This window comes from Salvelinus sp. IW2-2015, linkage group LG18 (assembly GCF_002910315.2).
Source record: "Salvelinus sp. IW2-2015 linkage group LG18, ASM291031v2, whole genome shotgun sequence".
Classification (NCBI taxonomy): domain Eukaryota; kingdom Metazoa; phylum Chordata; class Actinopteri; order Salmoniformes; family Salmonidae; genus Salvelinus; species Salvelinus sp. IW2-2015.
The window spans coordinates 23,968,631-23,983,295 of NC_036858.1; the positions used below are offsets into that span (position 1 = coordinate 23,968,631).

The following is a 14,665-nucleotide window of genomic DNA, read 5'->3' on the forward strand; positions in this document are numbered from 1 at the left end:
ATTTACAAAATAGCCTCCAACACTCTACTCAGCAAATTGGATGCAGTCTATCACAGTGCCATCCGTTTTGTCACCAAAGCACCATATACTACCTACCACTGCGACGCTCTCGTTGGCTGGTCCTCGCTACATATTCGTCACCAAACCCACTGGCTCCAGGTCATCTATAAGTCTTTGCTGGGTAAAGCTCCGCCTTATCTCAGCTCACTGGTCACCATAGCAACACCCACCCATAGCATGCGCCCCAGCAGATATATTTCACTGGTCATCCCCAAAGCCAACACCCCCTTTGGCCACCTTTCCTTCCAGTTCTGCGCTGCCCAAGACTGGAACGAATTGCAAAAATCACTGAAGCTGGAGACTCATATCTCCTTCACTAACTTTAAGTATCAGCTGTCAGAGCAGCTTACCGATCGCTGCGGCTGTACACAGCCCATCTGTAAATAGCCCATCCAACCAACTACCTACCTCATCCCATATTTGTTTTTGTTTTTCTGCTCTTTTGCACACCAGCTTTTCTACTTGCACATCTTCATCTACACATCTATCACTCCAGTGTTAATTGCTAAATTGTAATTACTGGTAACACTGGTACCGTTAATGCTCGTTAGTACGAGTTTGACCACCAGAGTGGATCTTTGAGAAGTATTAGATAGCCTTCAATAGTGGCTGTACTAGAGAATGTTAAACCTTTTTTTGTAAGAACATAGTATATGGGACTGATTTTAAGAAATTATGCTTAATTAATTGGATTGTGGTTGTGGATTGTGGTCCCGTGTGGCTCAGTTGGTAGAGCATGGTGCTTGCAACGCCAGGGTTGTGGGTTCATTCCCCACGGGGGGACCAGGATGAATATGTATGAACTTTCCAATTTGTAAGTCGCTCTGGATAAGAGCGTCTGCTAAATGACTTAAATGTAAATTATGGTGTTTCAATTCCAAGAAAAACAAAAAACCCTCTGGGTTTCCGTTAGGATGGAACGGAAAATATGGCGCTGTACAATGTGACGGTCAGGAGTAAAGCTACAGTACTGGGCTATTTAGCTAAAGAATCCCGTGTCGTTCGGGCATGCAGGGTTCAATTCTGAGATGGGGAGGAAGGAGTAGGCTGTCCTTGTAAATATGAATTTGTTCTTAACTGATTCCATAGGTGTTATTTCATAGTTGTGATGTCTTCACTATTATTCTAAAATGTAGAAAATAGTAAAAATAAAGAAAAAGCCTGGAGTGAGTAGGTGTGTCCAAACTTTTGACTGGTACTTGCTTAATTAATTAGATTAATATTATGGTGCTTCTATTCCAAGAAAAACGAAAAACCCTCTGGGTTTCCGTTAGGATGGAACGGAAAATAGGGCGCGGGTTCAATTCCCCAATAGGGAGGAAGGAGCAGGCTGTCCTTGTAAATAAGAATTTGTTCTTAACTGACTTGCCTAGTTAAAAAAAGGTTACACTAAGAGCATAACATTTCTACACCCTAATTTTTAAATTCTAGTCTAACCAATACCCAAATGGAGATTCAGCGAAAATAAAAATCYAATTGATTTATCAAGGCCAGTCCCCATGCTTGTCTCACTGCAACGCGAAACGGTGCTAAAATAGTTGTAGGCTATTGCTTCAAATCCTATTGCTGCTAACTTCAATTTGCTCTTTAAATAAATAAGACCTACACCACTTTTAACAGCACATTACTCAACACTAGTGAGACTCAAGTCGCCTACGGTAGGCCTACAGTATATCGAAAAATACAACGTGACTCTCCCCCAATAATTAAATATAGACGATTGGAGGATATTTCTGTAATTCAGTGATATTTATTCCCATAGTAATTCGTTATGGATCGATAACTAAATAAACATAGGATTTTGAAAGAGCATTTTTATCATTATTTTATTAACAAAAGCATAAAGATTCCATTATTCGTTACATTGTTTTAGTTTGAACGTGCAGACTGGCACTAAGAACAGAACAGCGGGAACGTTTCCCTAGTCAGCTCCATTTCTAGTGCAATGCCCCTTAAAGTGTTGCCAGTGTGGCGGGGTGGGGGTCCACCCTCCCTCCCCCTTCCTCCTTCTCCTCCCTTTCCCATGGGCTAGGTCGGTCTTCTGTTCGCGGCTCTGCAGCCCATCCTGTGCCCCCTGCACTTGTGCCTTGAACCTTGCGCGCTTTCAGTGGATACAGCTGGACCAATATATATTGTCCGGCTAATAACAGGGTTAATAATATATCTGTGAGCATATCCAAAGCGGGCATTTATATCATTCTAAATTAATAATAATCACTTTGTTTAAAAAATAACAATTTTGGAGATTATTTTGTTTTCAAATAATGTAAAATTTGTGAGAAAAAGGCCATTCTTGAACATGGGGTGAGACATTGTTACTAATTTGTAAATAAAGCCAGTTTGCTATTTAGAATTATTTATTTAAACCAAAAAATTACAGTCATCTCATGGGTCTCCCAGTCAAGGCCAGCACAGGTATTGAACCAGCATCTGTAGCAACACAGTTTTCACTGCTATGCAGTGTCTTAGATCATTGCGCCACTCAGGCACTGTATTACATGCCTGGTTGGAAGTGGCCTACAGTACTACAGAAAGAYCAAAATAATCCTAACAAAATAAAATAATAAAAATCTTAGCGTAACAGTTTTAAGTAAGTAATACTGAAGTMGTGCACAATTATCCATTTCTATTTAGGTTTATGTCGCCCATTCATTGTCAGTTAGAGACACAGTAGGACCCACAAGCATAATCAGTGCTCTAACTCCCCCTTGCGCTGGTRTGGAGCAATGAAGTGGTGACACAGGGTACCGTACTAAACCACAAATGACCTATAAGTTCCACAGCATAATCGCACAACTTTTAYTGGAGCAAGCACTGTACCCATTGTTCGTCTTTACTTGCAACATATAGTTAGTTATATGTCGCAAGTAAAAGCCGGGTAGCGAATTGATACAATTCCAAGTCTGGAAGGTTAAAACCACCCTCAGATTTAAGAAGATGTAAAACGTTATTTTTAAAGTCTGTTATGACCGAGTATACTTTTTTTAAAGAAAGTGGGGGGGGTAAAAATGTTGTACAAAAACATTGTGAGCCATGCCATTCTAAATAGGTTTATTCTACCTGTAAGATGTATGGGAAGATTATTTAATTTAATTAGATCTACCTTTATATTGTTGAGTAATGGAATAAAGTTATTTATTATTTGTACTTACTAGGCATCCTAAGTATTTCATATTTTTTGTGGTCCATTTAAAGGATTGCTGTAAATCGTGAGTTATTCTTTTTCTTATTCCTATTGCCATTATTATAACTTTTTTCACATAAATGTTATATCCTGAGATTTTAGAGTTTTCTGAAAATGTTTTTTAGCAAAGGGGGAATATTGGTCTGGTACAGTATATCAGGAGATCATCTGCAAATAAGTTTAGTTCATATTGATGTTTACCAATACTGATACCTGCTAAGTTTGGGTCCTGTCTAATTATTTATGCAAGCGGTTCAATTGCCAGTGCAAACAGGAGGYGGGAGTGGGGACATCTCTGTCTTGTGCCGCTTTCTAAAGCAATTTCATCAGATAATGTATTATTTGTGTTTATTTTTGCTTTAGGACATTTAGAAAATACTTTTATTAAATGTATTATTTCAGCTGCAAAGTTGAAAGCTTCCAAAGTTTTGAATAGGAAAGGCCATTCAAGACGGTCGAAAGCCTTTTTGGCATCAACCGCCATTATTGATAAATATTTTTTGACGTGTTGCATTAAACCGAAACATGTTTGTGTATTTGTTTGTTAGCGTCTATTTTTAACAAACCCTGTTTAATTGATACTTATCAAGTCTGGTAAGACTTTTGCTATTCTATTGCTTACAAGATTTGGTATTTTATTGTGACAATTTATTAAACTAATGAGTCTATAATCAGCAGGGGACTGACGCTGGGCCAATTGTGCGCCGCCTCATGGGTCTCCCGGTTGCAGACGGCCGGGATGTCCTTGTCCAATCGCGCTCTAGCGACTCGTGTAGCGGAGCCGAGCGCATGCACGCTGACACGGTCACCAGTTGTACAGTGTTTCCTCAGACACATTGGTGCAGTGTGTCAAGAAGCAGTGCGGCTTGGCAGGGTCACGTWTRAAAGAACACATGGCTCTCAACCTGGCGGGCGCATCACCAACAAACTATCATGGTCCAAACACACCAAGAAAGTCATGAAGAGGGTACGACAACGCCCTTTTCCTCGTATTTTGGTAGGGACAATAATCTCATATTTTATCTCATTCTGTTTTCTTGCTGGTGCAGTTCATCTTGTAAATGTTGCACCTTTGTTTCCAGAAGCCCAATTGTGTTGTCTTGTTCATGCACGTGCCCACCATGTACAGTTGAAGACGGAAGTTAACATACACTTAGGTTGGAGTCATTAAAACTCGTTTTTCAACCACATCACAAATTTCTTGTTCACATACTATAGTTTTGGCAAGTCGGTTAGGACATCTGTGTGCATGACACAAGTCATTTTTCCAACAATTGTTTACAGATTATTTCACTTATAATTCACAGTATCACAATTCCAGTGGGTCAGAAGTTTAAACAGTTTGGAAAATTCCAGAAAATTATGTCATGGCTAGAAGCTTCTGATAGGCTAATTGACATCATTTGAGTCAATTGGAGGTCTACCTGTGGATGTATTTCAAGGCCAACCTTCAAACTCAGTGCCTCTTTGCTTGACATCATGGGAAAATCAAAATAAATCAGTCAAGACCTCAGAAAAAAAATGGTAGACCTCCACAAGTCTGGTTCATCCTTGGGAGCAATTTTCAAACGCCTAAAGGTACCACGTTTATCTGTACAAACAATAGTACGCAAGTATAAACACCATGGGACCACGCAGCTGTCATACCACTCAGGAAGGAGATGCGTTCTGTCTCCTAAAGATGAACGTACTTTGCAAATCAATCCCAGAACAACAGCAAAGGACCTTGTGAAGATGCTGAAGGAAACAGGTACAAAAGTATCTATATCCACAGTAAAACGAGTCCCATATCAACATAACCTGAAAGGCCGCTCAGCAAGGAGAACACTGCTCCAAAAACCCCATAAAAAAGCCAGACTACGGTTTTGCAACTGCACATGGGTACAAAGATCATACTTTTTGGAGAAATGTCCTCTGGTCTGATGAAAACAAAAACAGAAACTGTTTGGCATAATGACCATCGTTGTTTGGGGATAAAGGGGAGGCTGCAAGCGCAAAGAACATCATCCGACCGTGAAGCACAGGGGTGGCAGCATCATTGTGTGGGGGTGGATCCTGCTGACAGGAGGGACTGGTGTACTTCCAAAAACTAGATGATTATGAGGAAGCAAAATATGTTGGATATATTGAAGCAACATCTCAAGACATAAGTCAGGAAGTTAAAGCTTGGTCGCAATGGGTCTTCCAAATGAACAGTGACCCAAGCATACTTCAAAAGTTGTGGAAAAATGACTTAAGGACAACAAAGTCAAGGTTTGCAGTGGCAATCACAAGCCCTGACCTCAATCCCATAGAACATTTGTGGGCAGAACTGAAAAAGCGTGTGCGAGCAAGGAGGCTATAAACCTGACTCAGTTACACCAGCTCTGTCAGAGGAAAAGGGCCAAAATTCACCCAACTTTTTGTGGGAAGCTTGTGGAAGGCTACCGAAACATTTGACCCAAGTTAAACAATTTTAAAGGCAATGCTACCAAATACTAATTGAGTGTATGTAAACTTCTGACCACTGGGAATGTGATGAAGAAATAAAAGCTGAAATAAACCATTCGCTCTACTATTATTCTGACGTTTCACATTGCAGTGGCAATCACAAAGCCCTGACCTCAATCCCATAGAACATTTGTGGCAGAACTGAAAAAGCGTGTGCGAGCAAGGAGGCCTATAAACCTGACTCAGTTACACCAGCTCTGTCAGGAGGAAAGGGCCAAAATTCACCCAACTTATTGTGGGAAGCTTGTGGAAGGCTACCCGAAACATTTGACCCAAGTTAAACAATTTAAAGGCAATGCTACCAAATACTAATTGAGTGTATGTAAACTTCTGACCCACTGGGAATGTGATGAAAGAATAAAAGCTGAAATAAACCATTCGCTCTACTATTATTCTGAACGTTTCACATTCTTAAAATAAAGTGGTGATCCTAACTGACCTAAGACAGGGAATTTTTACTAGGAATAAATGTCAGGAATTGTGAAAAACTGAGTTTAAATGTATTTGGCTAAGGTGTATGTAAACTTCCGACTTCAACTGTATATGCATATTGACATGATAGACTGTACTTTCCTTTTAAGCAAATCTACTTTAACAGCTTGTAACAGTTTATTTGTTTTGGTGAGCATTTAGAGTATTTTAGTTATGTTTTCCTGGATATCCTTCAACTGTTGCTCTCATTTACATCTCCAAGTTGTTTGTCTTTTCCTCTAAAGGAAGCCATGGCTTGTTGGGATCGAGTCGCAGCGTCACTTTACCCACAGATTAGTTAATAGTTTTACAGTATATAACTGATCGCTCACTCTCTCCCAGGTACTTGGGGATATATTGATCTATTGATTTTAAGTGCTTAATTTAAACTATGTTGTCTGGCTTCTACATATAATCACAGTTTGAAGGTACAAAACGGAGCTACTCCCTCCCCATGGGTCCCATCGCTACGCGCATGCGCCTCCACTCTATGTACATGGACTTTTCAAACATCTCTAAAAAAAAAAATGTTTTAAATGACATGAAAATATTATCATCAAATGTATTGAGAAAAAAAAAGTTTAGGACTACATTTGGATGGAAAGCATGTGTGTTTGTATGGTCGAAAGTTGAGTCTTAGGTCACCTCTTGGTGTGTTTACATTGTTTGAGTTTGCAGAATGTGCAAACAGCAGTTTGGCGAAGTGCATGGGTTCTTAGAACATAGGCTGGTCCCTTCTGTTCAACTTTAGGCCGAGGCTGCGGATCCATAGGTAATCCCCCGTCCTGCCGGATCCCTTTTCCCTAGAGCTGATGATCTAAATCACTGGCTTTACCTCTACCTTACACACCAATTTTTATGGTCACCCTCCCTTATTACAGTAACGTTATACTATGCGATTATATTTGGTTATGTTGTATACTTTCATTATGTGTTCTTGCAGACTWTGATCAACTTTATTAAACAAGAAAGATTCGTCAGAGACCGTGCGTAAAGTAGAGAATCCTGCACACGTGAAGAAGCTTCAGGACCTTTAGATGTCGGGAAAAGGGGTCCAGAAAGTCGGATCCACAGCCACACCGTAAACTTTAACTAGGCTGCGCGGCTCAACAGTAGTAGCAGTAGAGCCAAAATGGAAAGGCAACAGTCTGCATCAAAATCAAGACACAGAAAAATGCATTGAAAGTCCTTTCTAAACAACAGTCACAAAAGTAAACTTGAATGAAACATTTGATTACATAGACTAATTTCAATGCGCTAGTCTTGAGAAACTCCATGTCCCAGCATGCTTCAGTGCGGGGTTCTCTCTCGTACCTTGTACCCGCCCATGCGGTCCTCCTGTCGGAATGGTCGGCTGTTCTTCAGCCAGCGCATCTTAGGACGTGGGTTGCCCCCGGCAGCACAGCGAAACTTGACTGTGTTGGCAGCAGGTACAGCATGTAGCCTCTTCTCCATCTTCTCCAGCAATGTCCAATAGGGCGCCCCTAAAGAAAAGAGATGACCAATCAGGGTTTTTGTTTAGTCAAAATATCAAATTAGATTTTGTCCATCTATGGCAAAACAGTAACATATATTATATTAGGGAAGTACCAGACAGTACCAGAAAGTTTTCATTGTTACCACATAGTTTATTAGTTAAAACCATATCAGCTTAAACCGTGCTGTAAAATAAGTCTTACTGATATTTGTGAGAGTAACTTTGCTCACTTTATCTCTACTGTCAACAGAAACACTGTATGGGAAACATGGCTGAGCAGCAGAGCTCCGTTGATTAACAGTTTCAGTCCAAAGCCTGAACAACATGGATAACTACAGCTAGCAGGTAGTGAGAAAGAGTGAGGGAGGTGGTCACAGGCTATGTCCCAAATGGCACCCTATTCCCTATATAAAGGCACTATTTTTGCCCAAAGCCATATGGTCCAAGGGGGCAAGCCCTAAACTGTTATTTCCACTCCCTAGCCCCCTTCACAACACTGGGCTGTATGGACTTACAACCCAGTCTTACAACCCAGCAATGGCTTCACAGGCTACGTCCCAAATGGCACCCTGTTCCCTATGGGCCCTAGTCAAAAGTATTGCACTAAATAGGGAATATGGTGCCATTTGGGAAGAAACTACAGTTCACACTGGAAACACTTAAAACTCAAACATAATTGTTCTCTTGAAGGTTGCAGGACGCGTTACCAAGTGGGTAACTAGACCATCACATCCATTTAATCTAGTTGCAGTTAGCGCTTTTTTTTTACCACTTCTTCCAATTACAATATTTAGCCTCCTGTCATCGGGAAGATATGGCTGTTGGGAAGAAGGGATATTTATCACCCATGAATAATCATTATGCTCCAGAAGGGAGAAAGATTATTTCACATTTGTTGTGAGTGAGAAATGTTTGGTTTGTAAAGGGTAAGTTACCCACACAATGATTGATCATGCTCCTTCATTCAAATAAACCCCCACAGGGACGTATAGGAAGTTAGGAACACCCCTTTTCTGTCTGGCCTACATACTGTAACTGCAGCTCGTTCACCCCATATATCTCATTTTCTGTAGTTCCCTGAAGCCCCCCCTCTCTCTCTACCTCTTCCTCTCTCACACACACACTTTATCTTCTCTCTACCCCCCCTCCCCATTTCTCTCTCTCGGCACCTGGGAGAGTGATTGCATAAGCAGATGAACTCAGAAAGAAGAGAAACTTCACAACCGATGTCCTCCCCACCATCACTTCCTATATCTCTATTACAGGAGCAGGGAGAAGAGGGGGGAACACTCCAGGGTTACTGGAGCCGRTAGACACTCCTTTAGCCTTCTTGGGCCTATGTCCTTCTTTCCACCTCTCCCTCCCTGTTTTAGCCCCTCTCCCTCTTCCCACTCCTCTCTCCCGCCTACCAGAGTGCAATCAGAATACTATCAGAGTCGGTCACCTCCCATAATTTTCTCTGGCATGCAAACCGGACAGTACACACATACTTTGATACAGAAGAAGTAAACCATGCTCTTCCTTCCAGGATGAACCAACACACTATAATTGGACTAGCTAGGTTCTTTTAAGCCCATTTCCTTCTCACTCTGTCCCCCTATTTCTCGCCATCRTATTTTCTCTTTCAACACTCCTCCCTACAGACACACAGTCAGACAGGTTAAGGTGGCGACTGCCCCCGCTCGGGAGCTCGTCTCTCTCAGGTGAACTCTGACCCCGGAGTGGCAGCAGCTGTGTCTGATGATGAGCACGGTACATGATGGCGAAAGGTGACCAGGTCTGTTTCCCATGCTCCCGTCGTCCGGAGGTAGCGAGACTTCAAAGACCCCCAACCTCTGTCCAGATGAGGCCAAACTCTCACTGGCCAACTGCTGTGGCCCCTAAGACCCCTCTGCGGCCCACCTATAGACCCTTAACCTTTCTGGATGGACAGCTTCTCTTACTGTTTACTCTGTGGCAGTCTGGGGTTAGCTCAGGTTATCTATGGAACTTCAAAACAAGAATGTGCTGTACGTTCAGCATGAGGAATGAGGCACAAACATWCGTGTCAAATGATAGTATTAATTGCTTTAAAGTTGTACATTTGCCACATACTGTAGAGCTGGTACTAGAGCTACATATACTGTATATCTAGGACAAACATAACAAAGCAGCTAATGATGATAGACTATTAAAAGATTGTAAATTGTACCCTACAGATGTTTCAAACAAAGACAAACGGGAGCAATTAAGGATGATCTCCTTATCAGGCCAGAGAATGAGAATGAGAATAACAAAACCAACGAGAGTGGAACCCCACATCCACTCTGACCTCCCCCTGACGTCAATGCTGCCCCGAAAAACAAAGCCTTCTCCATGATCCTTCCGTATGCCTTGCTCGTCTCCTCCAATCACAGCCAACCTCCGCTGACGCTGGGTAGGGGGTACATCTTCGCCCATAACTTCTTCTCCCAGTGTTTTAGGGGGGGGGCAGGTTGTGACTGTGTTGTTGTTCCATCTCTTTTTAAGAAAGTGGAATCAAAGTGTACAGAGTACGAGCTGAGACAGACACTGAAACCTAACCTATTGGGCATTAGAACGGCCCCAAGCACAATGCTCAGACCCCCCCTTCTCCTTCCCTCCTTTCCTTCTTTCCCTAAAAAGCCTCCACAACACCCCTCCAAAACTGGGCCAGGGGCCAGCGCTCTACAGCGTAAGCGTACACAGAGAAGTGCTGGTGCTGATCCAAACCAGAACGCTGTAGTTAAAAGGCCTCAACTGTCCCCTATTTTTTTATCTTCCCCCACTCTTCTGCCTCTCTTTTTTAATATTCCGGTTTTYAATTCTTAGAAAAAACACCAGGAGAAAATTCAACCGAGCTGCCAGAACAGTTTTTACTTTGCTTTCAAACAGCTTATTACTACCAGAAACCGTTTTTCCCCCCTTCTCTCCATTTTCCTCTCCTTACAGTGTTCCTAGATGACATATTTAATGGATTTCAGGCAATTAAAGTCGGTGCAAAGTGGGGGAGTTGAACCCACTGTGAGGCACGGTGCGTGTTTAAAATTTTAACAACATATGGAAGCCTTCAGCCTGTGACACACACACAGAGCCCATCTCCCATCAGGTCCCTAACCCAGTCCAGATGGGAGCATTCCATAATGGATTAGTCCAGCTGACTCGCTCCTTGGGGCCTGACTACCTGAGAGACGCCGGCTACACGAGGAATGTTAGGAATTCCTCTTCCCTGGAGCGCCTAAAAGGCCCGGGAGAGATAGGCTTACAAACATCACACACACACATATACACATTCCCAGCACACACTCCCAGACTTACTACATATACAGGAATGCTACAGTACAGCTGAGATCTCATTGCAGATTTGAACTAATGAAACTAAGAGATTTAGTAACACTGTGCACACAACACACAAAAAAAAAAACATTTAGGAGTATAGTAACTTTGGTCATGACGACATTTGACCTGATGGTCGAAAGTCCAAGACATGTCCTTCAGATCCACAACAGTGTTATTATATAACAATGCAGGTAAAAACAACCCCACAAAACGACAACCTATTTACTGAGTTCACATATTGCCTCAATGCCCACACTACAGAAGACAACGGTCACGGCCTCTCCTGCCCTGATCCCACACTGTCCCACAATACTATGCCCATACTCACTTATCTGCTCTCCGTCCACCCCTACGTCCTCCGATCGCTCTGTGTCGTCCTCATCGTCCCCAGACGAGATGGCATCTGTAGAGATGACCACGGTTAATTCCTACTATCTCTGCCACCTCCCAACACAGCTCCAGCCATACACATACACTGCTACACACGCATACACACCCACATGTACACACACACACTGCAGCACATGCTCATACATGCACTGATGTGTTTAGATGAGGTGGCAGAATCAGGTGATGTAATATTGACGTTTACACTGTTCACAAAATCACTAATCATATGCAATCAAGAACAGCATGAGAGTCACTGACGTTTGTAAGAAAAGTTGAATAACTACAACTACATGACCATTCCACAACCCTTCGATGGCCATTCCCCAACTACCACCCTATAAAAAAGCATCACAACCTCAGAAGATCAGGGATGTAGTAGGCTGGACACATGACATTTTTAACAATGCTTTTTTCAGATAAAAACTAGTTCATTGCATCAGCCGTGGTGCCCAGTTTCATAATATTATCATATGTCCCAGCTGCTTGCCATAGGTTTGAAGTAATCATGAAAAAACAGGCCTTATTTTGGGGCATTTTTCACCCTGCCAGCTCCTATATTAGTTATATTGAGCCCCGTGGCACCAACTCGCCTTCCGAACGTTCTATTCCCAGCCTATTGTCCTACGTCACAATGCCTGCTTTGCTATTGTTGGCAATGAGACCTGCCCACGTTGCTGGTAGTTAAAACGTAAACAACAAAAAATTACTCATGGAACTCTGAGGTCGTCCCATTGTTTCAAATCGGGAAATATAGGTATGTCTGTCTATTTCGCCAAATATCTCGTAATGTGTATTTTTCGAGTTTTAAAAATTGGACACCATTTTAGTCATGAGAATCTCCTCTTTCTAATTATGTAAGTCTGGGCAGTGTGTTCCGTTGTCATCAAACGCTAGCCCCTAAATACCTTTTGCCCTTGGAACGTTGAGCTCCCCCCATTGTTTTCCTACGGAGAGGCATGTTGGTATATTGGGCCAAATATCTCACAATGTGTATATTTAAATTTTTGTTGAATTGGACACCATTTTAATCAGGATAATCTCCTCTTTCTAATTATGTAAGGCTGGGCAGTGTATTCCATTGTCATCAAACACTAGACCAGAAAGTCAGAAGTTGCAATTTTTTCCCGACATCCTCATTATGCAGACATAAGCACACTTGGCACATTTGAGGTGCGGATGTTTACTTTCTACACAACTTGGTATTTTTCAGTTTCGTCATAAGAACAGATTGTAGTAGTAGTAGTAATAAAAAAGTGGCGCAGCGGTCCAAGGCACTGCATTGCAATTCTAGCTGTGCCACAAGAGATTCTGGGTTCGAGTCCAGGCTCTGTCGCAGCCAGCCGTGACCGGGAGACCCACTGGGCGGAGCACAATTGGCCCAGCGTCCTCCGGGTTAGGGGAGGGTTTGGCCGGCAGTGATGTCCTTATCCCATCATGCACTAGTGACTCCTGTGGCGGGCTGGGCGCAGTACACGCTGACACGTGGGCATTGTGTCAAGAAGCAGTGCGGCTTGGTTGGGTTGTGATTCGGAGGACGCACGGCTCTTGACCTTCGCCTCTCCCGAGTCCGTATGGGAGTTGCAGCAATGAGACAAGACGGCAACTACCAATTGGATAAAATGAAATTGGGGAGAAAAAGGGTTAATTTCTTAAAAGAAATATAAAAAGACGTGTGAGAATGTTTAAAACTGTACCTATCTCGGAATATGTTTGTTTGTAATCATTTTACATGTACAGTACTGACATATTTAATATATTTTCCATTATTTATTTATTTCTGTCACACCCTGATCAGTTTCACCTGTCCTTGTTGTTGTCTCCACCACCTCCAGGTGTTGCTTGTTTTCCCCAGTGTATTTATCCCTGTGTTTCCTGTCTCTCTGTGTCAGTTCGTCTTGCATGTTTAGTTAAGTCAACCAGCGTGGTTTTCCCATACTCCTTTTTCTAGTCTCTTTTTGATAGTCCTCCCGGTTTTGACCCCTGCCTGACTCTGGACTTCTTTCCCGCCTGCCTGATCATCCTGCCTGACCTGACCTTGATTCTGCCTGCCTTTCAGTACCTTTTGGACTCTGTACTGGTTTTGACCCTTTTGCCTTTCCACGACCATTCTCTTGCCTTCCCCTATTGGATTAATAAATATTGTAAGACTCGAACCACCTGCCTCCTGTGTCTGCATCTGGGTCTCACCTTGTGTCATGATAATTTCAAAATAGTATTTTCTGTATAAAAAAACACACACATCATTATCATATTTCCCAACATGCTCTATTGCAGGTTGATTTTAAGAATTGTTTGCTTCAATATCTGTGTTTTTGCATGTATACTGATTGGTTGATAAGTGACATACAGTACCAGTCAAAAGTTTAGACAAACTTACTCATTCAAGGGTTTTTCTTTATTTTCACTATTTTCTTTGTAGAACAATAGTGAAGACATCAAAACTATGAAATAACACATATAGAATCATGTAGTAACCAAAAGAGTGTAAAAGAGTGTTAAACAAATCATGTATTTTGTATTTTATATTTGAGATTCTTCAAAGTAGCCACCCTTTGCCTTGATGATAGCTTTGCACAATCTTGGCATTCTCTTAACCAGCTTCATGAGGTCGTCACCTGGAATGCATTTCAATTAACAGATGTGCCTTGATAAAAGTTAATTTGTGGAATGTAATTTCCTTTTTAATGCGTTTGAGCCAATCAGTTGCATTGTGACAAGGTAGGGGTGGTATACAGAAGATAGCCCTATGTGGTAAAAGACCAAGTCCACATTATGGCAAGAACAGCTCAAATAAGCAAAGAAAAACGGCAGTCCATCATTACTTTAAGACATGAAGGTCAGTCAATATGGAAAATGTCAAGAACTTTGAACGTTTCTTCAAGTGCAGTCGCAAAAACCATCACACGCTATGATAAAACTGGCTCTCATGAGAACCGCCACAGGAAAGGAGGTCTTCCTTTCCTGTGAGAGTCACCTCTGCTGCAGAGGATAAGTTCATTAGAGTTACCAGCCTCAGAAATTGCAGCCCTAATTAATGCTTCACATAGTTCAAGTAACAGACACATGGTCGAATTGCTGCAAAGAAACCACTACTTAAGGACACCAATAAGAAGAGACTTGCTGGGCCAAGAAACACGAGCAATGGACATGAGACTGGTGGAAGTCCAAATTTGAGATTTTTGGTTCCAACCGCCGTGTCTTTGTAAGACGCAGAGTAGGTGAACGAATGATCTCTGCATGTGTGGTTCCCACCGTGA

The 14,665-nt window shown here is 42.1% G+C and overlaps 1 protein-coding gene across 1 annotated transcript in view; it reads right to left on the bottom strand.

Moving 5' to 3' along the window:
* Nucleotides 1–14,665, bottom strand: part of LOC111978528 (fibroblast growth factor receptor 2-like) — a 113,953-nt gene that overhangs the window by 63,425 nt on the left and 35,863 nt on the right. Inside the window, 2 exon segments of the mRNA XM_024008638.2 lie at nt 7,520–7,689; nt 11,347–11,421. Of these exon segments, the coding sequence (XP_023864406.1) occupies nt 7,520–7,689; nt 11,347–11,421 (245 nt within the window).